Here is a 25,062-nt window from a genome sequence, read left to right as displayed (position 1 = left end):
TCAGAGTTGATTTGATGTGTGTTGTGACCAACGGGCAGCTACTACCATGGCCTCTCTTCCGTGGCTGAGCTTCTCTTGAACTGGAGTTTATTGGATATCTGTGCTGATCCATGAGAACCCAGTACCACAGCATCTCTTCAGTGGCCAAGTTTCTCCTGACCAGGGATTCACAGGGTGCCTGCGCTGGTGTCCAGGGAGTCAGTATTTTGGAATTTCTTTGAAGACCAAGCATCTTCTGAGCCTGTGAAGCAGAGCCAACAAAGAGAAACCGAGGGAAGGCATTGGTTTTAAGGGATAACAGATAAACTGCAGAGGAACTGACATCATAGGAGGGATGTTCTAGTGGTTAATTTCTTGCTGTGGATCCAAAGGCCTGAGTCTTAATCCAGGGTATCCTAATTTATGGCATTTATTCACTGTTAGTCCATTAGTCCTTAATGACTGTAGTTTTAGCCTTCCTGGACTTCCCAAACACTTGTAGTTCTTGTGTTTATGAGAGGCTTGTCCTTGTTATTTCTAGTTCTCAGTGCACCCACACTAATGGTGTCCCTCTTGTATTTCACAGTCTTGTGGAGTTGACTTTGAGGTCAAGGCATTCTGTGCAGAAAACCTGGAGGAGAAAATTCACAAGAGGTAATATGAAACTGACTTGCTTTAGTCCAAGTGCAGGCCTAGCTATCCATAGGGCAGCGGGCCACTGTTCTTCCCTTCAGTCACACACGCTCGCGAGCAGAGTTCTCGTACTGGCCCAAACCTGTGACTGATAAACTCCAAACTCAAAACCCAGTGAACCATCTTGGACTCCTCCATCCCCCCCTGCTGGTGGTCTTGATGAGATTCGTGGTCAACAAGGCAAGGGTGCTTGTGCTATATGAGAAATCTTTTAGATACCACAAGAGGTGACTGTGGGAAGAATCGGATAGAGCCTGTGGAATGAAGACCTGGGAGTGCTCTGAATTACGCATCTGAAAGATCAGGAGTGGGGAGGAGGCAGGTAATCAGGGTGCTAAGGCTCTGGTGCATTCTGGGGTCCATATCTGCTTAGTTTCCTCTGGTGCACATGTCCTTTAGAGGTTCTGGGGTACTGTGGGATTTGTGTGGTTGAGGGACACAGGACACTCAGGAGGTGAAAAGATCAAGGGCTCCGTAACTGCTCGACATCATCACTCAAAAGCTTAGAGTGAGCTACGTTTCTGTTTCTTGCAGGAACTCAGTACGACTAGTGATCCGAAAAGTCCAGTTCGCTCCAGTCAACCTGGGCGTTGCCCCCAAGTCAGAGACCACCCGCCAGTTCATGATGTCTGACAAGCCACTGCACCTGGAGGCTTCGCTGGATAAAGAGGTAGGTGACTTCCATGTCACCTCTGCCTTGTACAGGAGCCTTGATCTGCACCAAGGCTGATTCAGTATGTGATCCTCTCTGCACCTATTTTAGTTTTCTTGCCTATAAGTCTGTACTTCTCTTTGTGTGGTTCATAGATTTACTATCATGGGGAGCCCATCAATGTGAACGTGAAGATCAATAACACCACTGGAAAAATTGTAAAGAAGATCAAAATTATAGGTGAGAAAGACAGCCATGTGTCCTCTTGTGATTAGAGAAGCATTTATCCATGTATATATGTGCCTTGTTTTTTATCATGGCAGGATTCTCTCCCGAGCTTTGACATTCTTGCTAGAGTGCCATGGGTGTCATCTGAGACCTTGGAGTTACCAGCTGCTTCCTCTGGTTGGGGTTTCTGGGTCTGACCAGAAGCCTTGCATTATTTATGGAACAGCAGAGTTCTCCGTGGAGTTGTCACACCCACTGTTACACAGTTCAGAATCCCGATGGATCCGCTCACAAGCTACTTTGGGTCATGTTACAGCCTGAGGATTCTCATTCTGCTCCTCAGAACCTCAAGGCTGGTTCTATAAACGTGGTCCTTCCTCTAAGGTCTCAAAGTTCTCCTTGAACATCTTCTTTGAGCATCAGGGTCCTCTGGTGCCAACTGCTTGCAACTGAAGAACATACCTGTCTGCCCTCACAAGGTGGCGCACTCCACCATCTTTGTGTCCGTTTTGTAGGTGCATTATAAAGTACAACCACATACAACACCACAGAGCTTTTGAAATGTTCCAGCACCCAGCAGCCTTAATATCAGCCTGAGTTTTCCTTACACTGCAGACTTGATCTTGGAGATGCAGAGGTCGTGTTAGTCTCTTGAGCCTTATTCACCAACCCTGCTCCAGAGATTAAGTATCCTTTCACACCAAGCATGCACTGCATGACTCACTAATGTTAGTATCTGTGTGATGCACAGACACTGATTTTTCATACATGTGAATAGTCGATGCAAGTCATGCATGCGTTATACTCAAGTAAGTGCCAGCGGGGCTGGTTAAAGTGGCTGTATCCCAGGGTATGTCACGGAGTGACCATGGAAATGCAATGCAAGTCTAGTCCGGTCCAGCCTTTTTCCAGCATTCACAAACTTCTAAACAATAAATAGCAGAAACTTATGGGAGCATCTAACTTAAATAGCACAGAACATCAGCCTGTCCACTTTTTCCTGTTGTGGATTTCAGGAAAATATAGTACTGGAGTAAAAAACAGATGAAATATTATTAGGATTATTCCTTTCCCTACTCAAGAGCAATATATTCAGTGTATACATAATGTACACATTGGATTATCAAAATGAGTGCAATCACCATTATATGTGAATACCATATATAGTCTGAACATTCTGACATACATTCATTACTCATGAGTTACAAGGAGATGCAAACTCAACATAAATCATACTTTATCATCATCCCACTTAAATTTCAGACCACACTTGACATAGGGCCTGATTTATATCTTGATACAGGGGAATACTCCATCACAAATGTGAATGACATCCCGTCTGCCTTAGTACAATCCCATGATATTCTATGGAGATCGTAATAAGGCGACAGGATATCTGGCACATTTGTGACTGAGTATTCCCTCCACCAAGATCTAAGTCAGGCCCATGGTCTAGTTCTCTTACCTTGCATGCTTTCGTCTTCTGTTTATCATCCCCATCACTTCTCCTGTTGAAATCTGCCAAGGCTTTGTGTTCGGTCACCTCTTCACTTCCTTTCTGGATGCATTGATTTCTTTCCATGCCTTCCACTCGCATCTCTTCACCGAAGACTCACAAATCCTCTTCTGCTTTCCACCTCCTTTAAATTTCCCTTTATTCTTCCCTCTCCATTTGTCTTACAGCCCTGAAATAACCTTGGAGGCACTTAGGCTATTTCTCCATCAGACGATCAAACACCAAAGTATTCTTCTTTCCACAGCATCTTGGCCTACCTCCCTGTTTCAAACTCTCCGAAACCAAAGTATCTCCTTCCCACATCCACTGTTAATCTCACTTAATATCCTCTTCTATTACCTTACCTACTCACAATCCCCTTAACGTTCTCTCTCAGTAATCTGGACATCTTATTTCATCCCTCTCTCAACGCTCTGATGGCCTTCAATCATACAGTAGAGAGTCCCAATTTGCAACCTATGTCATTATTATTCATGAAGGTCAGATTCCAATCTACTTTGATTCAGAGTTTTAAGAACCAAACTTTTAGTGAATAGGTTGGTTGTTCAAATCCTTTTTAGAGGTTTCAAAATGCGACCAGTATTTTGCTACCAGTAAATAGTACATCTGTCCCTAAGGTCTTTGTAGCGTCCTCCCCAGCCCGGGAGCGTACTAATGCATACGCCACACCTGGAGCTCTGTAACAAACGTCTTTATTCTTCAACGCACTATAGTGTTATGTGCGCATTGCGTCATAACTTTCATAACCACACCTTAACACCTCCCACCAGATTACGTACTTCCTGTCTAATATCCACCAAGGGCAGCGGTGGTCCTAGCACACAAGACACTACATCTTTCAACTTCAAATCACATGTTTAATCTTGGCTTTGGCCCTTGATTTACCAGTACGTATACATCTGCAAAGACAGTTGTGCAGTGCCCTGTCTAGTGTACCTCCAGTTAGATCTTCTCTCTGCCCACTCCCCCAACACACACACACGCACACACTGTTAAATATGAACCACTTTGTACTTGTGATATTCCTGTTACAATAGAAATATGTTTTGTAAAGTACTACACTGGACTGTTGAGCTAGGTCGATGCTATATCTAAAACCTAAAATACAAAGACAGCACAGAGATGACCTCTATATTTGGACCTCCATAGGTATGGTATCCGTTTACACTAAATCTCTCACTGGCATCATTCCTAGCAATCATAGTAAAGATGATATCTGGAAAGGGCTTGATTCCCACATATGGAAAAGTGTGAAGAAGTGTGCACGTCTGCCAAACACTTGAGTTTCCAGTCTATGAACACTTTTCATAAACATGAACATGAAATGTACACCATATATGCTTACAAGTATCAAGATGTAATTCAGTTCAGTGTCCTAAAACAGGGTCTGGCTCACATAGCAGCTCAGATTGTGTATCATAAAACAAGGTCTAGCGCACATAGAAGCTCAGATTGTGTATCATAAAACAAGGTCTAGCGCACATAGAAACTCAGATTATGGATCATAAAACAAGGTCTAGCTCACATAGAAGATCAAATTGTATGTCTTAAAGCAAAGTATATCCCACATAAAAGCTCAGATTCTGTATCATAAAACAAAGTCTAGCTCACATAGAAGCTCAGATTGTGTATCACTACTAATACAAGACTTAACTGTCTCTTTTCAATCCAATCAGTCGAGCAGGTCACAGATGTCGTCCTCTTCTCCCTGGATAAGTACGTCAAGACGGTGTGCGCTGAGGAGATGAAGTAAGTTGGATTAACACACTGGCATCAGTGGGTACTAGCTGTGTGTGGGGTCATCAAAGGAGCAGGAGGACATCCAGGGGGACACAGTGAGAAGGGATAGATGGATTAACTAGTATTTAAAGTACGGACAAAAGACTGCTGCAGAGGAGAGCAAGGTAAAGGAGACATGAACATATTTACTGATACACTGTGACCTTTCAGAGGTCTGTGGTGGGAGCATGGAGCCAGTCACATGTAGAGCCCTGCCTTACAACAACTGTTGAATGATCCTGTAGAGCATTCATCTCAGACTAAAGAGGCTTCCAGCAATTGGCCATAATCTTGATAAACCTCCTCTCTGTATCAACAAGCCGGATTTAGGAAGATTTACACTAAGGGCCTGATTTAGATCTCGGCAAATGGAATACTAAGTCACAAACATGACGGATATCCCATCTGCCATATTACTATCACCTTACGATATAATGGGATCATAATACGGTAGACGGGATAGCTGTCCCTTTTGTGACAGAGTATTTCCCTCTGCCGAGATTTAATTCGGGCCCAAAGTCTCTCCTCAGACCTGAGTTTCAAATCCTATGTGCACAGCAGACGGTGTCCATCCATGCATCACTTCCACCTGTACTGTGTTACCGAAGCTAACACAACTTTGAAAAACTAACTAGACTGCCCAACATGCCACACAAATGCCTCCATCTTCCAGTCACCAGCGCTAGTATCCCCTGCTGCTGGTGTAGCTAATCAGAAGATGTCTGCCATTCTAGAAATGTTTCATTGGACTCTAAAATCTCTGACACCACTAAAGGGTTCCCCTTTGCCTCTGACACAATAACAGCAGCTCAAGTGACAAGCACAAAGAGCCCAATAGTTAAGTAGTTTGGCATTTTGTTTGCTATGTCCTTCCTGGATGTTCAGGGCTCCAGGGTCCAGAAGGTAAAATAAAGAATAGGAGTAAAAAGAGAAAAAAGTCTACGGGTCACATGTACAAACCATTTTGCCGGTCACAAATGGGCCGATTCACTGAATCGGCCCATTTGCAAATGCAAAAAGGCTTTTTGACATGTACCAAACCCAAATAACGATTTGGTAACCTGTTACAGAATCGCCATTTGGGTTTGCTATTCAGTTTTAGGAAGGGGCGTGTTGAGGGTGTCCCCTCCTACTACAGAATCGCAGTGGTATGTGTGAATGTTTTGTGACCAAAATGCGGTTGCAAAACATTTGCTCTTTACCACCTAACCCGTTCGCAAATGGTATGGGGTTCACCAAAGGACCCATTCCCCTTTGTGCATGTTTGTAAAAGCATTTTTAGAGAGCAAGCAGTGGTTCCACGGACCAATGCCTGTTCTTAAAAAATGAAATGATAACTTTTTATTATTTCTTTAAAACACATCCTGTTTTCCTTTAAGGAAACAGACTGCATTTAAAAAAAAAAAAGATTGCTTTATTAAAAAGAAATCACAGACAAGGTGGTCCGCTGACCCCAGCAGGCCACCATCCCTGTGATTTTTGCGATTCCCAGTGGGTCGCAAAGCGAGATCAGTCTCATAATTATTAATGAGGTAGGTCTATTTGCGATCCACTGGAAAACTCAAGCTAGTTTCAATAATTTTCAATAGTGATTTTCTAATTGTGATTCACAGGAAATCGCAATTAGGAACTTGCTATTTCAAACTTTTGTATATGTGGCCCTACAAGTGTTGTCTGCATCTGACTAAAGTACTGGGTTCTGTCAAATTAGTGCTGTTCCCTTGCTTCTTCTAGTGACACCGTGTCTGCCAACTCTACCCTGTCAAAGACCTTCTCAGTCACACCGTTGCTGGCCAACAACCGGGAGAAGCGGGGACTGGCTCTGGATGGGAAACTCAAGCATGAAGATACTAACCTAGCGTCCTCCACCATGTGAGTAAACTATTCCCCGCAGTGCCCTGTATCCCACACCTTTACCACAGTGTTAGGAAAACTCTCACCATAGTACTGCACATCCCAAATCTCTACTACTGCCTAAGTAAAGCCTTCTGTGCCAGGCTCCACACCTACTCCACCGTCAGTAAATGCTCACTGCAGTTACATACATCCCACACCTTTGTCAGGTCCATGGGTCCTTCTGTGTATTACTTTACATTCCATGACTCTACCTCTGGGCAATGAGAGCCTTCAGTGCAGACTTCACCTCCACCACTGTATACCTGAAACCTTCACTGCGCTGCAGTTCTCGACATCCCACACCTCCGCCCCTATGTAAATAAAGCTTTCAGTGTGGTACGGTGCACCCCAGACCTTCACCAGTGAAAGTAAAGCCTTCACTCTGGCAAAGTCTATCAAATTCACTGATATGTAAGTAAATGAACTGTTATGTCTTCAGTGCATGCTGAATGTACAGTTTGTCACAACTTACAACCAAAGTGTTGTGTACGTACAAAGTTTACTTCAGTGGGATCCCATGCCACACATTATCTGCTACCTCCTTTACTCTAATACTGTCCATTGCTTACATCTTTCCAGTATGTAAATTAAGCTTTCACCGAAGTGTGTGGACCCCTGTTTCTGGCAGAGCATGGATAAAACACTCTCTGTGGTAATGGGACATCCCACACCTCCAATTAAAAGCCGATGCCTTGTTTCCAGTGCTTAATTTGAGCCGGTAGTTTCCAGTGCTCGGCACCTGCACTTCATTGTCAACACTGGGAGTTATGACAACTGCCACATGGTGGCGCTGTTTGTCTAATTTTGTGATGAACACAACAATGGTTGTTTAATAATTCTATATACATTAAAAATAACCAATACCTGACACCCAAAGCTATAGAAATAACTTGGGTGGCAGGTATTGGTCATTGTTAGTGTATAAAAAGTCTGTATTATCATTAGTAGTGCAAGCTGTATTGGTCTCTTGACACGACAAGGATGCTGGCACTTATTTCTTTACAAAGTAAGTACTGCATGTTTCTTTTTTTACTCCTGGCTTCACCATCCCTCCCTGTTTTTTCACTTCTCTGTAACATTCCCTCTCCCACTGCTATTTCTTTCACTTTTCCTGTTTCTTCCACTCCCTCTAAAGCTCCACTGCCATTTTGTACTCCAAGCTGTGAGACATTGGTAAAATATATCAGGGAGAATACAAAGATGTAGGAGTTATACTCCTACATAAAAACACAGCACTATAAAACAAAAATAATACTTGTATTGGTGCGAGGATCCAAAGTTGGGGAATGAAAGATGCAATACAAGAGCATTCTACTGGGTTCACACTCCCACTATTGTCTATTGTTTACTAGCAGCGGTCAAATACTGACAACTCTCCTTTCAACAATGGGCATGTGAATTACAAAGCTTTGTAGTGATCTTAAGATTGGCAGTCAGGTTAAAGAGCTCGGGACGTGGGCAAAGAAGGGTGGCAAAGGACAGGAAGCCAGAAAACAGAGATTAGAACACAGAACATTGGAACATTAGGAGCTTCATTGCAGACAGTGGAGTGCTCTGGGCTTCTAATGGCTGGTAAAAGCCCCACGCATCAACACTCCAATGTTCTTTGTTCACAGCAAAAGCTGAGAGCAAAGGCCTCACAGACCCGTGGGAATTTTAGTCCCCTTGGGCTCTGTGAGGACTTTTTTTCTTAGAACATTCTGCCCACTACTGGCAGAATGTTCTAATAGCCTTATAGACCTTTGTAGCTGGGCTATACCCGCAGTTAAAGTCCTGCTACCTTGTTAAAGGCCCTTGCCTTTGGCTCGGGCCGTTAACGCTGGAGCGGGCCTTTAATGGCCGGTGGAGCCCGCTACACCATCTTAGATAGGGAAAAGCACATAGAACAGAATGGACTAGGAACCATAGAGAGTAGGGAACAAGGAATGCTGGGAAGAGAAGGTACTATGGGAAAGGGGGAAAACATAAAAGAAGGCAGAACCAGATGTCCAGAAAAAAAGAAGAAAAGAAAAGAACAGGTGAGTGGGGGGGTCAGACCTGTCTAGACACGCAGTGTGCTAACAAAGAACGAGGCCCCATGCCCAATTTGGGGCCTCGTAAGGTACAGAACAGGCTGGGGGCGCGGCGCGTCTTATGACCGCGTGCTGCGGCCCGAGCCAAATGTTCGGCTCGTGCCACATGCAGTGGCGCGACAGTAGGTCCCCCCCGAAGGCCCAGGTTTGTGCGGAAACAAGTGGTGAAAATGGCGAATCAGATGAGGTGCGTGGACAGAAGATGCATCTTCCCAAGAGCATTCACTGAGAGGATAACCCTTCCAATGAATCAAATACTGAAGACGTTTGTGAAAGATACGAGAGTCACGAATCTCTTGTACCTCATATTCAGGTAAATCATCCACTAACACAGGAGGAGGACAGGGAAACTGACAAGAGTAAGGATCAGGGACATAGGGTTTGAGCTGAGAAACATGAAAGACCGGGTGAATCCTCCAGGTACGAGGCAAGTGAAGACGGACAGTGACAGGATTAATCAGCTGAAGGATACGGAAAGGACCATAGTAACGAGGTGTGAACTTATTTTGAGAAATGCGTAAAGATAAATATTTTGACGAAAGCCAGACTTTATCCTGAAGGTGATATTCTGGAGCATCCCTACGCTTCTTGTCTGCTATTATCTTCATTTATCTCTTGTTCTTCAACAAGTTAGCTCGAATCAATTTATGGATCTGTAAAAGTTGTCTGGCGAATGAAGTAACAGCAGGAAGAGAAGAGGCAGACTGAGGAGTAGTAGGAAAAGAGGTAGGATGATAGCCATAAGAACAGAAAAAAGGAGTGACCTTGGAGGCACTATGGACAGTGTTATTGTAAGAGAATTCAGCGATAGGAAGGTAAGTGTTCCAGATGCTCTGGGTAGAATTACAAAAGCAGCGAAGGTACTGCGCCAATCCTTGGTTAAGACGCTCAGTCTGTCCATTGGTTTGAGGATGGAAACCCGATGATAGTGCTATGTTGATATTCAGTGTCCTACAAAAATGTTTCCAAAACCGGGAGATGTACTGAGGTCCCCTGTCAGATACAGTGCTGTGTGGAAGTCCATGGAGGCGGAAAATATGATGGATAAATATCTGACTTAGTTCTTGGGACGTAGGTAGTTTTTTCAGGGCAGTGAAGTGAGCCATCTTAGTAAAGGAATCTATGGTGACCATGATAACCCGGTTTCCTGCTGATGGAGGTAATGAACACATAAAATCAGTTGAAATGGTGTGCCAGGGAGCCGGTGGAACAGGTAATGGTTGTAGTAATCCTGCAGGTCTGGTACGGGGGATCTTTACTTGAGCACATATGGGACAAACCTGCACGTCTTTTTCCACATCCGATTTCCAGGTAGGCCACCAGAAAGATCGCAAGAGTAGTTCTAGTGTGGCATTAATGACTCTATGACCAGCGACCGGCGAATCATGGCACATTTGTAGCGCCTTTTCTCTTACTCCATTAGTAGGGAGAAACAACAAGTTCTTATAATAATAATACCCTTGCATTTTACTTATGTTCAGTTTCTTTAATTCTTGATCAGTCAGGTTAGAATATTCCAGTTGTACCTCATCCAGAAAGACTGAGCTACTCCGATGATTTTACTGGGCTCAAGTAGATACTGAGATGGGTTAGAAGTACAATCTGGATAACGGCGAGACAGAGCATCAGCCAGAATGTTTTGGGTTCCAGGAATATAGGTGACATAAAAGTCATACTGACTGAAGAAAAAGGCCCAACGAGCCTGACGACTGTTCTGGCATAAACAATTACGTAAACATTGTAGATTACGATGGTCTGTTCTCACCTCGAACGGCTCTTTGGAACCCATTAGAAACTGTCTCCACTCTAGGCAGGCTGTTTTCAGAGCTAACAACTCCCTTTTAAGTACTGAGTAATGTTTTCTGATGCAGAGAGTACATGGGACAAATAGAACACAGGATGTTTAAGACAGTCATCTTCTTGTTGTTGGAGTAAGGCAGCTCCGATGGCTCTTTCGGAAGCATCAGTAACAACAATAAATTGTTTGTTAGTATCTGGGTGTCTCAATATCGGTGCTTGAGTGAAGGCCTTTTTTAGACTCTGAAAAGCCTTATCAGCCGCCATTGTCCAGACAAAGCCTTTCTTTAAATTTTCCTTTTTTAATGTTTGAGTTATGTGGCTGGTTTGTTCTGCAAAGTCTAAGATGAACTGCCGATAAAAGTTAGCCAATCCTAGAAAACATTGCGTTTCCTTAATAGAGGAAGGAGATGGCCAGTCTAGGATGGCTTGTACCTTTTCCTGATCCATTGCTATTCCAGTGGGACTAAGGTGATATCCCAAATATTTGACTTCGGTCTTGTCAAACTCACACTTTTCCAGTTTACAGGACAGTTGATGTTCCCGGAGTCTTTGGAGGACTTGTTTCACGTGAGAGGAATGAAGTTCAGGATGTCTAGAATAAATAAGGATATTGTCTAAATAGATGACGACCGTATGGTTCAAGAGATCAGAGAACACAGAGTCCATAAATCTTTGGAAAATGGAGGGGGCATTAGTGAGACCAAAAGGCATAACTCTGTACTCATAATGACTAAAAGGGGTCCGGAAGGCAGTCTTCCACTCGTCACCTTCTTTAATACGCAAAAGGAGGTAGGCTCCACGAAGATCCAATTTGGTAAATCGTTGAGCCCCTCTGACTGCCTCTAGTATATCCTTGATGAGTGGCAAAGGATAACGGTCTTTTATAGTTATTTTATTTAGACCTCGAAAATCCAGGCAGGGACGAAGATCCTTCGTCTTCTTGGGTACAAAAAAGAGGGGAGCCCCTGCCGGAGAGGACGATGGTACAATAAGACCGCTATGTAAGTTTTCTTGCAGATATTCCTTTAGAACTTCCCCTTCAGGTTCCGTGAGTGAATACATCCTCCCAAAGGGAACGATAGCTCCGGGTTCCAAGTGAATAGCTCAATCGTAATCTCGATGTGGAGGTAACACAGGTCTGGTTGGTTTTTGGAACACATCTTGAAATTCTAGATAGTGATCGAGGACACCTTGAACTGTATTGATGGAACATCTGGTAATAATTTCAGTAGGCATCAACCTCTTGGGTGACCAATAAGTGTCTGAAGCAAAGCAGTTCTCATGACAAAACTGTGAGGACAAGGAAATAGTCCGGGTTTCCCAATTTACATAAGGGTTATGTCTTATGAACCACGGAATTCCCAAAATGATAGTATGATTGAGGGATGATAATAAATCAAATGAGATGTGTTCTTGGTGGTTTCCGAATTGTAAACTCAGTGTCGTGGTGGTGGTATCAACTGGACCAGAGGATATTAAGGACCCATCCACTGTGTGAACTTGTTCTGGGGTTTCTTTGAGTCGTGTTGGTATTTGTTGAGTCGTGGCCCAAGTTTTATCCATATATCTGCCACTAGCACCACAGTCAAGTAAAACCATTGTTCTCTCTTGACGGCCGTCCGGTAAATGTAGCGTAGCAGGTAACATAAACAAAGTTGTGGCATTGTCCTTGAATGAACTGATGGAAGGTATAGCCGATGATCCCGTCCCCTCCCTTCTTACAGAGGACGGGAAGTGCTGCTGCCGGATGGCCTTTGAGGACGAACGGGGCAGGTACGAAGCATGTGGCCGGCAGCACCACAATACAGGCACAATCCTTTCCTACCTCTGTCTTCCCGCTCGTTAACGGAAAGTGGGCCTCGAGTGGTATCCACTTGCATAGGTTCGCCTTCGGTGTCTCTGGCGGGAGGACGAGGTTCCTCGGTACGATGCATAAAGACACGTGAAGTGCTTGGCTGAGAAGATCCTCTACTCTTTCTCTTCTCCATACGTCATTCTTGGAGATGGTATTCAATGGAAAGAGCCTGATCCATCAGACCACGAAGATCTTCAACTCGGGTGGAGTGTACTAACTCATCTTTAATCTCCTCTTTCAGTCCTCTACGGAACAAAGTCACCAGAGTTCGTTCCACCCAAGTGGTCTCAGCCGCTAGCTGTCGAAAGCGGGTAATATATTGGAGGACATCTTGTGAGCCTTGTTGGATGTCACATAAGGGTTCTTCCACAGAGGCCTCCAATCCTGGACGACTGAACATCTGTTTAAACCGATTCACGAAAGCGGAATAGTCCGATAATACTGGGTCATTGGAGGATACCATCGGGGTTGCCCAGGCCAAGGCAGGACCGGATAACGCACTGATAAGATATCCCACCTTTGTCTTGTCGTGGGAGAATTGGGTAGGTCGGAAGGCGAAATACACCGTCAATGCATTGAGGAACTCTCACAGCTTAGTTGGTTCACTATAGAAACGAGGAGTAGAGGTGGAAACTGCTGGAACATCCGCACTGCGAAAGGCCAAAGCTTGTCGTAAAGCAGCATTCTCATTGCGTAATTGTTGCAGTTCCTGAGCTTGTTGCTGAATAGTTGCCAGAAGAGATTGGTCAGGATCTGCAGCAGCCGCCACTGTATCATCCATGATGTTAGACGCCATTGGGAGTATTTGGCGCTGCAATCTGTCACGACTTATGCGCTGCTATACCCTGGAGGCCGCAGAGCGAGTGGCGTGGATCCTGTTCTGGAATGTTCGCCTTGGCCCAAGTAGGGGCGACTCTTTCTGGTAGCCACGGTGCTGCAGGCAATGGGTACGCCAAGAGCAGGCCGTGTCCCTCAGAAGTATTGCTAGAGGGACAAAAACCCTGAAAGGGGGAAAAAACCTCCAAAAAGATAGAATCCTGCAACAGGAACAAAAAGAATAGGTAACAGCAGGAACAAAATACAGGAAAATACACTGGAACGGACGAGAACCAGCACAGGAATACAAGGAAGCAGGAGCGAAGACACCATCCAAACAGAAAGTGTTGCAGCGCAAGGAGAGAAAGAAACACAGCCCTTAAATACCAACAAACAGGAAACGACCAACAGGAAGTAAAAGGACACCATCTTAGATAGGGAAAAGCACATAGAACAGAATGGACTAGGAACCATAGAGAGTAGGGAACAAGGAATGCTGGGTAGAGAAGGGTACTATGGGAAAGAGGGAAAAACATAAAAGAAGGCACAACCAGATGTCCAGAAAAAAAGAAGAAAAGAAAAGAACAGGTGAGTGGGGGGTCAGACCTGTCTAGACACGCGGTGCGCTAACAAAGAACGAGGCCCCATGCCCAATTTGGGGCCTCGTAAGGTACAGAGCAGGCTGGGGGCGCAGCGAGTCTTATGACCACGTGCTGCGGCCCGCGCCAAATGTTCAGCTCATGCCACACGCAGCGGCGCGACAGGGTGTGGGTGAGTGTGCGGATAGTAAGCTTGTGTGGATCCTCAAACATTTGTAGCCTCGTCCTCAAGGAGTCAGCATTGTCTCTCACTGAACATGCTGGATCTGGGAAAATCCTCACACATGAAGTTGGCTCACAAAGATGAGGCCTTTGCCAAAGGGCCTGATTCAGAGTTTGGTGGATGGGTAACTCCGTAACAAACGTGACAGATATCCTGTCCGCCATAATACGATTCCCAAGGGATATAATGGGATTGTAATACCACATGCAGAATATCCGTAACCTCATCCGCACACGTACATGGACCACAAGCCCACAAAGGAAGAAGGGCACACTCCCGAAAAGCAACATCTAGTGGCTATTGTAGTGATGAAACACACTGCAAAATGTCTGTGGCCGGGAGCGGGGTCTTGGTGACACTGAGGCCTACCTCCAGACTGCTCAATCTTCTAAAGTCATTTCTGGATACATATTGCTGTTTTTATAGCTAATGCTTGATTTTAGTTGTCTGATTGCCTGTCCTATGTTCTTCATTTGGTGACATCTTTCCTGCAGCCTGCGGCCTGGGATGGACAAGGATGTGCTGGGCATCTTAGTGTCCTACAAAGTGAAGGTGCACCTGATGGTGTCCAGAGGAGGGTAAGTGTCCTGGTGTCCAGTGCTGCTGTCACAGGGCTCGGAGTGCGAGTCACGAGAAGTGAATGCAATTGCTGCCAGCACTCTGTATTGTATTTCATTCATTACTAATTTACAGAAGAAGTATGTAATTCAAATGAGTCTCACTCACTGTCGCATCAGAAGCGTCCTACTCTTCAACAGACTCACTCACTGTGAGAGCACCTCCTTAGTCTCACTCACTGTGAGAGCACCTCCTTAGTCTCACTCAGTGCGAGAGCACCTCCTCAGTCTCACTCACTGTGAGAGCACTCCTCAGTCTCACTCACTGTGAGAGCAACTCCTTAGTCTCACTCATTGCGAGAGCACCTCCCTAGTCTCACTCACTGCGAGAGCACCTCCTTAGTCTTACTCACTGTGAGAGCATCTTCTTAGTCTCGCTCACTGTGAGAGCATCTCCTCGGCCTCACTCACTGTGAGAACACCTCCTTAGTCTCACTCACTGTGAGAGCACCTCCCTAGTCTCACTCACTGCGAGAGCACCTCTTCAGTCTCACTCACTGTGAGAACACCTCCAAGGTCTTACTCACTGTGAGAAAACCTCCCTACTCACACTCAGTGTAAGAGCACCTCTTTAGTCTTACTCACTGCAAGAGCACCTCATTAGTCTCACTCACTGCAAGAGCATCTCCTCAGTCTCACTCACTGCAAGAGCACCTCCTTAGTCTCACTCACTGTGAGAGCACCTCCTTACTCTCACTCACTGCATGAGCACCTCGCTAGTCTCAATCACTGTGAGAGCACCTTCTTAGTCTCACTCACTGTGAGAGCACCTCCTCAGTCTCACTCACTGTGAAAGCACCTCCTCAGTCTCACTCACTGTGAGAGCACCTCCTTAGTCTAACTCACTGTGAGAGCACCTCGAGAGCACCTCCTTAGTCTCACTCACTGTAAGAGCACCTCCTTAGTCTCACTCAATGTGAGAACAACTCCTTAGTCTCACTCACTGTGAGAGCACCTCTTTAGTCTCACTCACTGTGAGAGCACCTCCTCAGTCTCACTTACTGTGAGAACACCTCCTTAGTCTCACTCACTGTGAGAGCACCTCCTCAGTCTCACTCACTGTGAAAGCACCTCCTTAGTCTCACTCACTGTGAGAGCACTTCCCTAGTCTCACTCACTGCGAGAGCACCTCTTCAGTCTCACTCACTGTGAGAACACCTCCCTACTCCCACTCAGTGTAAGAGCACCTCTTTAGTCTCACTCACTGCAAGAGCACCTCCTCAGTCTCACTCACTGTGAGAGCATCTCCTTAGTCTCACTCACTGCGAGAGCACCTCCTCAGTCTCACTCACTGTGAGAACACCTCCTTAGTCTCGCTCACTGCGAGAGCACCTCCTCAGTTTCACTCACTGCGAGAGGACCTCCTTAGTCTCGCTCACTGAGAGAGCATCTCCTTAGTCTCGCTCACTGTGAGAGCATCTTCTCAGCCTCACTCACTGTGAGAGCACCTCCTTAGTCTCACTAACTGTGAGAGCACCTCCCTAGTCTCACTCACTGCGAGAGCACCTCCTCAGTCTCATCACTGTGAAAGCACCTCCAAGGTCTTACTCACTGTGAGAGCACCTCTCTACTCCCACTCAGTGTAAGAGCACCTCTTTAGTCTCACTCACTGCGAGAGCACCTCCTTAGTCTCACTCACTGCGAGACCACCTCCTTATTCTCACTCACTGTGAGAGCGCCTCCTTAGTCTCACTCACTGCAAGAGTGCCTCCTCAGTCTCATTCACTGTGAGAGCATCTCCTCAGTCTCACTCACTGCGAGAGCACCTCCTTAGTCTCACTCACTGTGAGAGCACTGAGTGGGAGTAGGGAGGTGTTCTCACAGTGAGTAAGACCTTGGAGGTGTTCTCACAGTGAGTGAGACTGAAGAGGTGCTCTCGCAGTGAGTGAGACTAGGGAGGTGCTCTCACAGTGAGTAAGACTAAGGAGGTGTTCTCACAGTGAGTGAGGCTGAGGAGTCTCACTCACTGCGAGAGCACCTCCTCAGTCTCACTCACTGTGAAAACACCTCCTTAGTCTCGCTCACTCCGAGAGCACCTCCTCAGTTTCACTCACTGCGAGAGGACCTCCTTAGTCTCGCTCACTGAGAGAGCATCTCCTTAGTCTCGCTCACTGTGAGAGCATCTTCTCAGCCTCACTCACTGTGAGAGCACCTCCTTAGTCTCACTAACTGTGAGAGCACCTCCCTAGTCTCACTCACTGCGAGAGCACCTCCTCAGTCTCACTCACTGTGAAAGCACCTCCAAGGCCTTACTCACTGTGAGAGCACCTCCCTACTCCCACTCAGTGTAAGAGCACCTCTTTAGTCTCACTCACTGCGAGAGCACCTCCTTAGTCTCACTCACTGCGAGACCACCTCCTTAGTCTCACTCACTGTGAGAGCACCTCCTTAGTCTCACTCACTGCAAGAGTGCCTCCTCAGTCTCATTCACTGCGAGAGCATCTCCTCAGTCTCACTCACTGTGAAAACACCTCCTTAGTCTCGCTCACTGCGAGAGCACCTCCTCAGTTTCACTCATTGCGAGAGGCCCTCCTTAGTCTCGCTCACTGTGAGAGCATCTTCTCAGCCTCACTCACTGTGAGAGCACCTCCTTAGTCTCACTAACTGTGAGAGCACCTCCCTAGTCTCACTCACTGCGAGAGCACCTCCTCAGTCTCACTCACTGTGAAAGCACCTCCAAGGTCTTACTCACTGTGAGAGCACCTCCCTACTCCCACTCAGTGTAAGAGCACCTCTTTAGTCTCACTCACTGCGAGAGCACCTCCTTAGTCTCACTCACTGCGAGACCACCTCCTTAGTCTCACTCACTGTGAGAGCACCTCCTTAGTCTCACTCACTGCAAGAGTGCCTCTTCAGTCTCATTCACTGCAAGAGCATCTCCTCAGTCTCACTCACTGCGAGAGCACCTCCTTAGTCTCACTCACTGTGAGAGCACCTCCTTTGTCTCACTCACTGTGAGAGCACCTCCTTAGTCTCACTCAGTGTGAGAGCACCTCCTTAGTCTCACTCAGTGTGAGAGCACCTCCCTAGTCTCAATCACTGTGAGAGCACCTCCTCAGTCTCACTCACTGCAAGAGCACCTCCTCAGTCTCACTCACTGTGAGAGCTCAGTCTCACTCACTGTGACAGCCCCTCCTTAGTCTCACTCACTGTGAAAGTACCTCCTTGGTCTCCCTCATTGTGACAGTACTCCCTCCTCCTTAGTATCTGTTATTGTGAGAGCACCTCCTTCTCCTTAGTCTCACTCAATGTGATAGTTCCCTCCTCCTTAATCTCTCTCTGATTGTGACAGCACCTCCTTAGTCTCCCTCATTGTGACAGTACCCCCTCTTCCTTAGTCTCACTGGTTGTGAGAGCACCTCCTTAGTCTCACTCACTGCTCTCACTGCGAGAGCCCCTCTTTAGGAACACTTGGTTTTAAAACCACTTCATGATGTTACTTGTTCGTCAAACCTTCTAGTAACGTTACCCTAACAGGGTGAGACATTAGATAGGGCGAGATGTTAGCTAGGGTGAGATGTTAGATGGTGTGAAATGTTAGCTAGGGAAAGATGTTAGGTGGGGTGAGATGTTAGCTAGGGCGAGACATTAGATGGGGTGAAATGTTAGCTAGGGAGAGACGTTAGATGGGGTGAGATGTTAGCTAGCGGGAGACGTTAGATAGGGTGAGATGTTAGCTAGGGCGAAACATTAGATGGGGTGAAATGTTAGCTAGGGAGAGATGTTAGATGGGGTGAGATGCCAACTAGGGTGAGACATTAGATGGGATGAGCTGTTAGCTAGGGTCTCTTCAAGCCACCAATCAAGGATAACTGAATTTTAAGATATGAAAAATCTAAGTCTGTTTTAAAAATTTTGTCTGATGTATACACATATCATCTGTAGTATGTTAGTGAAATATTTCCATAGGCATAGAAGAAGCTTCAAGACATTATTCGTAGGGTCATTGATACCAAAGTTCTGTGTATGTAGGCTGCTTGCAGATGTGTTGTTATTCCAAAACTTCACTTAGATATTGAATGACTCATGTTAATGGAAATATGTGCAATCAGTTAATGGTCTCAGTTAGAGTAGGAGTCGGTGTAATGAAGATTACTGGTAGCTAGAGGGGGCCCTCTTCAGCTCAAGACAGGGCAGCGCAGGTGAAGATGGGAATTGTAGTTTCTACTTTGAGCATTGGTCGAGCATCTGGAACAGACGGGTTGGTGGCTGGGAAGAGTGCACAGAGGAGCAGGTGCTCTCTGCCGAGGGAGGGGGATTGTAGGAGGCTGGACTGGCTTGTAGTGAGTACCAAGGGGTACTTACACCTTGCACCAGGCCCAGGTATCCCTTATTAGTGTATAGGGTGTCTAGCAGCTTAGGCTGATAGATAATGGTAGCTTAGCAGAGCAGCTTAGGCTGAACTAGGAGACGTGTGAAGCTACTACAGTACCACAGGTGTCACTTGCACAATATCATAAGAAAACACAATACACAGTTATACTAAAAATAAAGGTACTTTATTTTTATGACAATATGCCAAAGTATCTCAGAGTGTACCCTCAGAGTGAGGATAGCAAATATACACAAGTTATATGTACACAGTACTAAAAATATGCTGTATAGTCTTAGAAAACAGTGCAAACAATGTATAGTTACAATAGGATGCAATGGAGACACATAGGGATAGGGGCAACACAAACCATATACTCCAAAAGTGGAATGCGAACCAAGAATGGACCCCAAACCTATGTGACCTTGTAGAGGGTCGCTGGGACTATTAGAAAATAGTGAGGGTTAGAAAAATAGCCCACCCCAAGACCCTGAAAAGTGAGTGCAAAGTGCACTAAAGTTCCCCCAAGGACAAAGAAGTCGTGATAGAGGAATAATGCAGGAAAGACACAAACCAGCAATGCAACAACAATGGATTTCCAGTCGAGGGTACCTGTGGAACAAGGGGACCAAGTCCAAAAGTCACAAGCAAGTCGGAGATGGGCAGATGCCCAGGAAATGCCAGCTGTGGGTGCAAAGAAGCTTCTACTGGACAGAAGAAGCTGAGGATTCTGCAGGAACGAAAAGGGCTAGAGACTTCCCCTTTGGTGGACGGATCTCTCTCGCCGTGGAGAGTTGTGCACAAGTGTTTTCCCGCCAAAAGAACGCAAACAAGCCTTGCTAGCTGCAAATCATGCGGTTAGCGTTTTTGGACGCTGCTGTGGCCCAGGAGGGACCAGGAGGTCTCAAATTGGACCAGGAGGTAGAGGGGACGTCGAGCAAGACAAGGAGCCCTCTTAGCAGCAGGTAGCACCCAGAGAAGTGCCAGAAACAGGCACTACGAGGATGCATGAAACAGTGCTCACCCGAAGTTACACAAAGGAGTCCCACGTCGCCGGAGACCAACTTAGAAAGTCGTGCAATGCAGGTTAGAGTGCCGTGGACCCAGGCTTGGCTGTGCACAAAGGATTTCCGCCGGAAGTGCACAGGGGCCGGAGAAGTTGCAAAAGTCGCGGTTACCAACAATGCAGTCGGACGTGGGGAGGCAAGGACTTACCTCCACCAAACTTGGACTGAAGAGTCACTGGACTGTGGGAGTCACTTGGACAGAGTTGCTGGATTCAAGGGACCTCGCTCGTCGTGCTGAGAGGAGACCCAAGGGACCGGTAATGCAGCTTTTTGGTGCCTGCGGTTGCAGGGGGAAGATTCCGTCGACCCACAGGAGATTTCTTCGGAGCTTCTAGTGCAGAGAGGAGGCAGACTACCCCCACAGCATGCACCACCAGGAAAACAGTCGAGAAGGCGGCAGGATCAGCGTTACAGAGTTGCAGTAGTCGTCTTTGCTACTATGTTGCAGTTTTGCAGGCTTCCAGCGCGGTCAGCAGTCGATTCCTTGGCAGAAGGTGAAGAGAGAGATGCAGAGGAACTCTGATGAGCTCTTGCATTCGTTATCTAAAGTTTCCCTAGAGACAGAGACCCTAAATAGCCAGAAAAGAGGGTTTGGCTACCTAGGAGAGAGGATGGGCTACTAACACCTGAAGGAGCCTATCAGAAGGAGTCTCTGACGTCACCTGGTGGCACTGGCCACTCAGAGCAGTCCAGTGTGCCAGCAGCACCTCTGTTTCCAAGATGGCAGAGGTCTGGAGCACACTGGAGGAGCTCTGGACACCTCCCAGGGGAGGTGCAGGTCAGGGGAGTGGTCACTCCCCTTTCCTTTGTCCAGTTTCACGCCAGAGCAGGGCTAAGGGGTCCCTGAACCGGTGTAGACTGGCTTATGCAGAATTGGGCACATCTGTGCCCAAGAAAGCATTTCCAGAGGCTGGGGGAGGCTACTCCTCCCCTGCCTTCACACCATTTTCCAAAGGGAGAGGGTGTAACACCCTCTCTCAGAGGAAGTCCTTTGTTCTGCCATCCTGGGACAAGCCTGGCTTGACCCCAGGGGGGCAGAAACCTGTCTGAGGGGTTGGCAGCAGCTGCAGTGGAACCCCAGGAAAGGCAGTTTGGCAGTACCAGGGTCTGTGCTACAGACCACTGGGATCATGGGAGTGTGCCAACAATGCCAGGATGGCATAGAGGGGGCAATTCCATGATCTTAGACATGTTACATGGCCATATTCGGAGTTACCATTGTGCAGCTACATATAGGTAGTGACCTATATGTAGTGCACGCGTGTAATGGTGTCCCCGCACTCACAAAGTCCAGGGAATTGTCCCTGAACAATGTGGGGGCACCTTGGCTAGTGCCAGGGTGCCCTCACACTAAGTAACTTTGCACCTAACCTTTACCAGGTAAAGGTTAGACATATAGGTGACTTATAAGTTACTTAAGTGCAGTGTAAAATGGCTGTGAAATAACGTGGACGTTATTTCACTCAGGCTGCAGTGGCAGGCCTGTGTAAGAATTGTCAGAGCTCCCTATGGGTGGCAAAAGAAATGCTGCAGCCCATATGGATCTCCTGGAACCCCAATACCCTGGGTACCTCAGTACCATATACTAGGGAATTATAAGGGTGTTCCAGTAAGCCAATGTAAATTGGTAAAATTGGTCACTAGCCTGTTAGTGACAATTTGAAAGACATGAGAGAGCATAACCACTGAGGTTCTGATTAGCAGAGCCTCAGTGAGACAGTTAGTCACTACACAGGTAACACAGTCAGGCACACTTATGAGCACTGGGGCCCTGGATACCAGGGTCCCAGTGACACATACAACTAAAACAACATATATACAGTGAAAAATGGGGGTAACATGCCAGACAAGATGGTACTTTCCTACAGGGATGAAGGATGTTTGCTTTGTGAATGGTCTCAGCTGGGCTTCCTTAGCGCCTCTGCACAGAGTGGGTGCTTCGCGGAGCTTTCCCAGACGAGAGGCGTCGGCTAGTGAGACATCAGCCACTCTCTGCCTGCCACCCCGTGGGTGTCTGCCCTGATATATTTACTTCTCTTCATATGTCTCATCACCTCTCTCCTTTATCGAGGGTGTCTCTTGTGACATGGTTGTCTTTTTCCTTGCAGCATCCTTGGGGACCTGACTTCCAGGTAAGGATATATTCACTGATAACCAACAGAAAGCTATAAGCTGCTTTAGAAATGACACCAAGACACACCCACCGACCACTGCCATTCCACACACACACGAACACACACATGCACACACACAAGCTTGTTCAGTGCACACAATAGCAGAGGTCATTGCCACAGTATCCACAGTAGTTGAGGTCACTGCATCTTGTAGGCACTCCCACTGTACACATGAACTAAGGACCTTCTCTCTCTCTTCGAAGGGTACAGGCAGGCACTCATTTTGTACACACAACATCTCATGGCATTAATACCACACACCGTACTTGAGGACATGAACGCCATACACACAGTGTCTAAGGGCATGCAAAGGTCAGAGTGGTGAAATGTACTCACACCATACACCAAGACAAAAGGTTTGGGGCTGACACAGTCCTGATGGCACACCACACTCACAGAAGAGGAGAGTCACACCATACACACAGTCTCTAGGGGCATACACAAGTCACAGAATGGCTGAATGTACTCACACTATGCACACACAGTACTGACAGCACACCATACTCACAGAAGATGGGGAGAGTCACACCATACACACAGTGTCTAAGAGCATGCACAAGTCACAGAATGGCTGAATGTACTTACACTATGCACACACATTACTGATAGCACACCATACTCACAGAAGATGGGGAGAGTCACACCATACACACAGTGTCTAGGGGCATACACAAGTCACAGAATGGCTGAATGTACTCACACTATGCACACACAGTACTGATAGCACACCATACTCACAGAAGATGGGGAGAGTCACACCATACACACAGTGTCCAAGGGCATACACAAGTCACATTCATAGTGTGTATGTACTCACACTATGCACACACAGTACTGACAGCACACCACAGTCACAGAAGAGGAGAGGCACACCATACACAGTGTCTAAGGGCATGCACAAGTCACAGAATGGCTGACTGTACAAACACTACACACACACAGTACTGATAGCACACCACACTCACAGAAGATGAGAGTCACACCATACAGACAGTATCTAGGGGCATGCACAAGTCACAGAATAGCTGAATGTACTCACCATATGCACACACAGTACTAATAGCACACAACACTCACAGAAGAGGAGAGTCACACCATACACACAGTGTCTAAGAGCATACCCAATTCACAGAATGGCTGAATGTACTCACACTATGAACACACGGTACTGATAGCACACCACACTCACAGAAGATGAGGAGAGGCACACCATACACACAGTGTCTAAGGGCATCCACAAGTCACAGAATGGCTGAATGTACTCACACTATGCACACACAGTACTAATGGTACCACACTCACAGAAGATGAGAGTCACACCATACACACAGTGTCTAAGAGCATACACAAGTCACAGAATGGCTGAATGTACTCACACTATGAACACACAGTACTGATAGCACACCACCCTCACAGAAGATCCGTGAGGCACACCATACACAGTGTCTAAGAGCATGCACAAGTCACAGAATGGCTGAATGTACTCACACTATGCACACACAGTACTGATGGCACCACACTTACAGAAGATGAGCACATGCACACTTCATACAGAGGGTGAGGGCACTCGCACAGTACTCAAGGTAGCTGAGGGCACCTACACCATAAACATACAGTGTTTGAGGGTACTCCCATCATACCCTCTAGCGTAGGGCACGTACATGGCACTCACAGCAACAGAGGACACCCACACTGTACTCACAGTAGGTGGTGGCTCACACCCCACATGTAGGGAAGCTGACGGCACTTGCACTGTACACACTAGTTTAGGGCATGTACACACGAAGTTGGAGCACATACAATATAAGCACAGAGTAGCTGAGGGCACTCACTCCGTACACACTAGCTTATGGCATGTACTCCATGAACAGTACTTAAGCTGCACATGCAGTATCTTACAGCAGGTACAATACGTGTGCAGTAGTTGAGGCACATGCACCATAAACACAGAGTAGCTGAAATCATTCACACAACATCCACACTCGCTTATGGTACACACCTCATGCACACAACTGACAAGACGTACGCTGCACATAGGGCTCGATCACTATGCCCACAATACTTGAGCCACATGCCCGGTAACACAGAGCATCCGAGGATGCTCACACTCTGCTCACTAAGTTACTGCACATACTCCATGCAGAGAGCAGCAGAAACCCCTTACACTGTACATGCAGTATCTTAGGCACATACAGGATAAACACACGGCACTCACTCTGTACACAGCAGCAGAGGGGACACGCCCTCCGGAGAGAGCAGCACATGCAGCATCTTAGGCACATACAGGATAAACACACAGCACTCACTCTGTACACACAGCAGCAGAGGGGACACCCCCCCCGCCCCCGGAGAGAGCAGCACATGCAGCATCTTAGGCACATACAGGATAAACACACGGCGCTCACTCTGTACACGCAGCAGCAGAGGGGACACCCCCTCCGGAGAGAGCAGCACATGCAGCATCTTAGGCACATACAGGATAAGCACACGACACTCACTCTGTACACGCAGCAGAGGGGGCACGCCCTCCGGAGAGAGCAGCACATGCAGGATCTTAGGCACATACAGGATAAACACACGGCGCTCACTCTGTACACGCAGCAGCAGAGGGGACACCCTCCGGAGAGAGCAGCACATGCAGCATCTTAGGCACATACAGGATAAACACACGGCGCTCACTCTGTACACGCAGCAGCAGAGGGGACACCCCCCCCCCGGAGAGAGAAGCACATGCAGTATCTTAGGCACATACAGGATAAACACACGGCACTCACTCTGTACAAC

At 46.9% G+C, this 25,062-nt stretch overlaps 1 protein-coding gene across 3 annotated transcripts in view; it reads left to right on the top strand.

Annotated features, from left to right (window-relative positions):
* Window positions 1-25,062, top strand: part of ARR3 (arrestin 3) — a 101,924-nt gene that overhangs the window by 61,897 nt on the left and 14,965 nt on the right. For 2 of the 3 annotated variants that reach the window (XM_069209805.1, XM_069209797.1), the window contains 7 exons: window positions 566-633; window positions 1,207-1,342; window positions 1,480-1,564; window positions 4,745-4,817; window positions 6,582-6,719; window positions 14,603-14,686; window positions 22,213-22,236. In XM_069209805.1, coding sequence (XP_069065906.1) covers window positions 566-633; window positions 1,207-1,342; window positions 1,480-1,564; window positions 4,745-4,817; window positions 6,582-6,719; window positions 14,603-14,686; window positions 22,213-22,236 — 608 coding nt within the window. Of the gene's footprint in view, window positions 1-565; window positions 634-1,206; window positions 1,343-1,479; window positions 1,565-4,744; window positions 4,818-6,581; window positions 6,720-14,602; window positions 14,691-22,212; window positions 22,237-25,062 lie in introns of those variants that run through there. The other variant, XM_069209814.1, reaches the window with a different exon arrangement.

Source organism: Pleurodeles waltl, chromosome 2_1 (assembly GCF_031143425.1).
Source record: "Pleurodeles waltl isolate 20211129_DDA chromosome 2_1, aPleWal1.hap1.20221129, whole genome shotgun sequence".
In the NCBI taxonomy this organism is placed as follows: domain Eukaryota; kingdom Metazoa; phylum Chordata; class Amphibia; order Caudata; family Salamandridae; genus Pleurodeles; species Pleurodeles waltl.
Note: the sequence above shows the minus strand (reverse complement) of the source record. Positions and strands in the feature narration are given on the sequence as shown.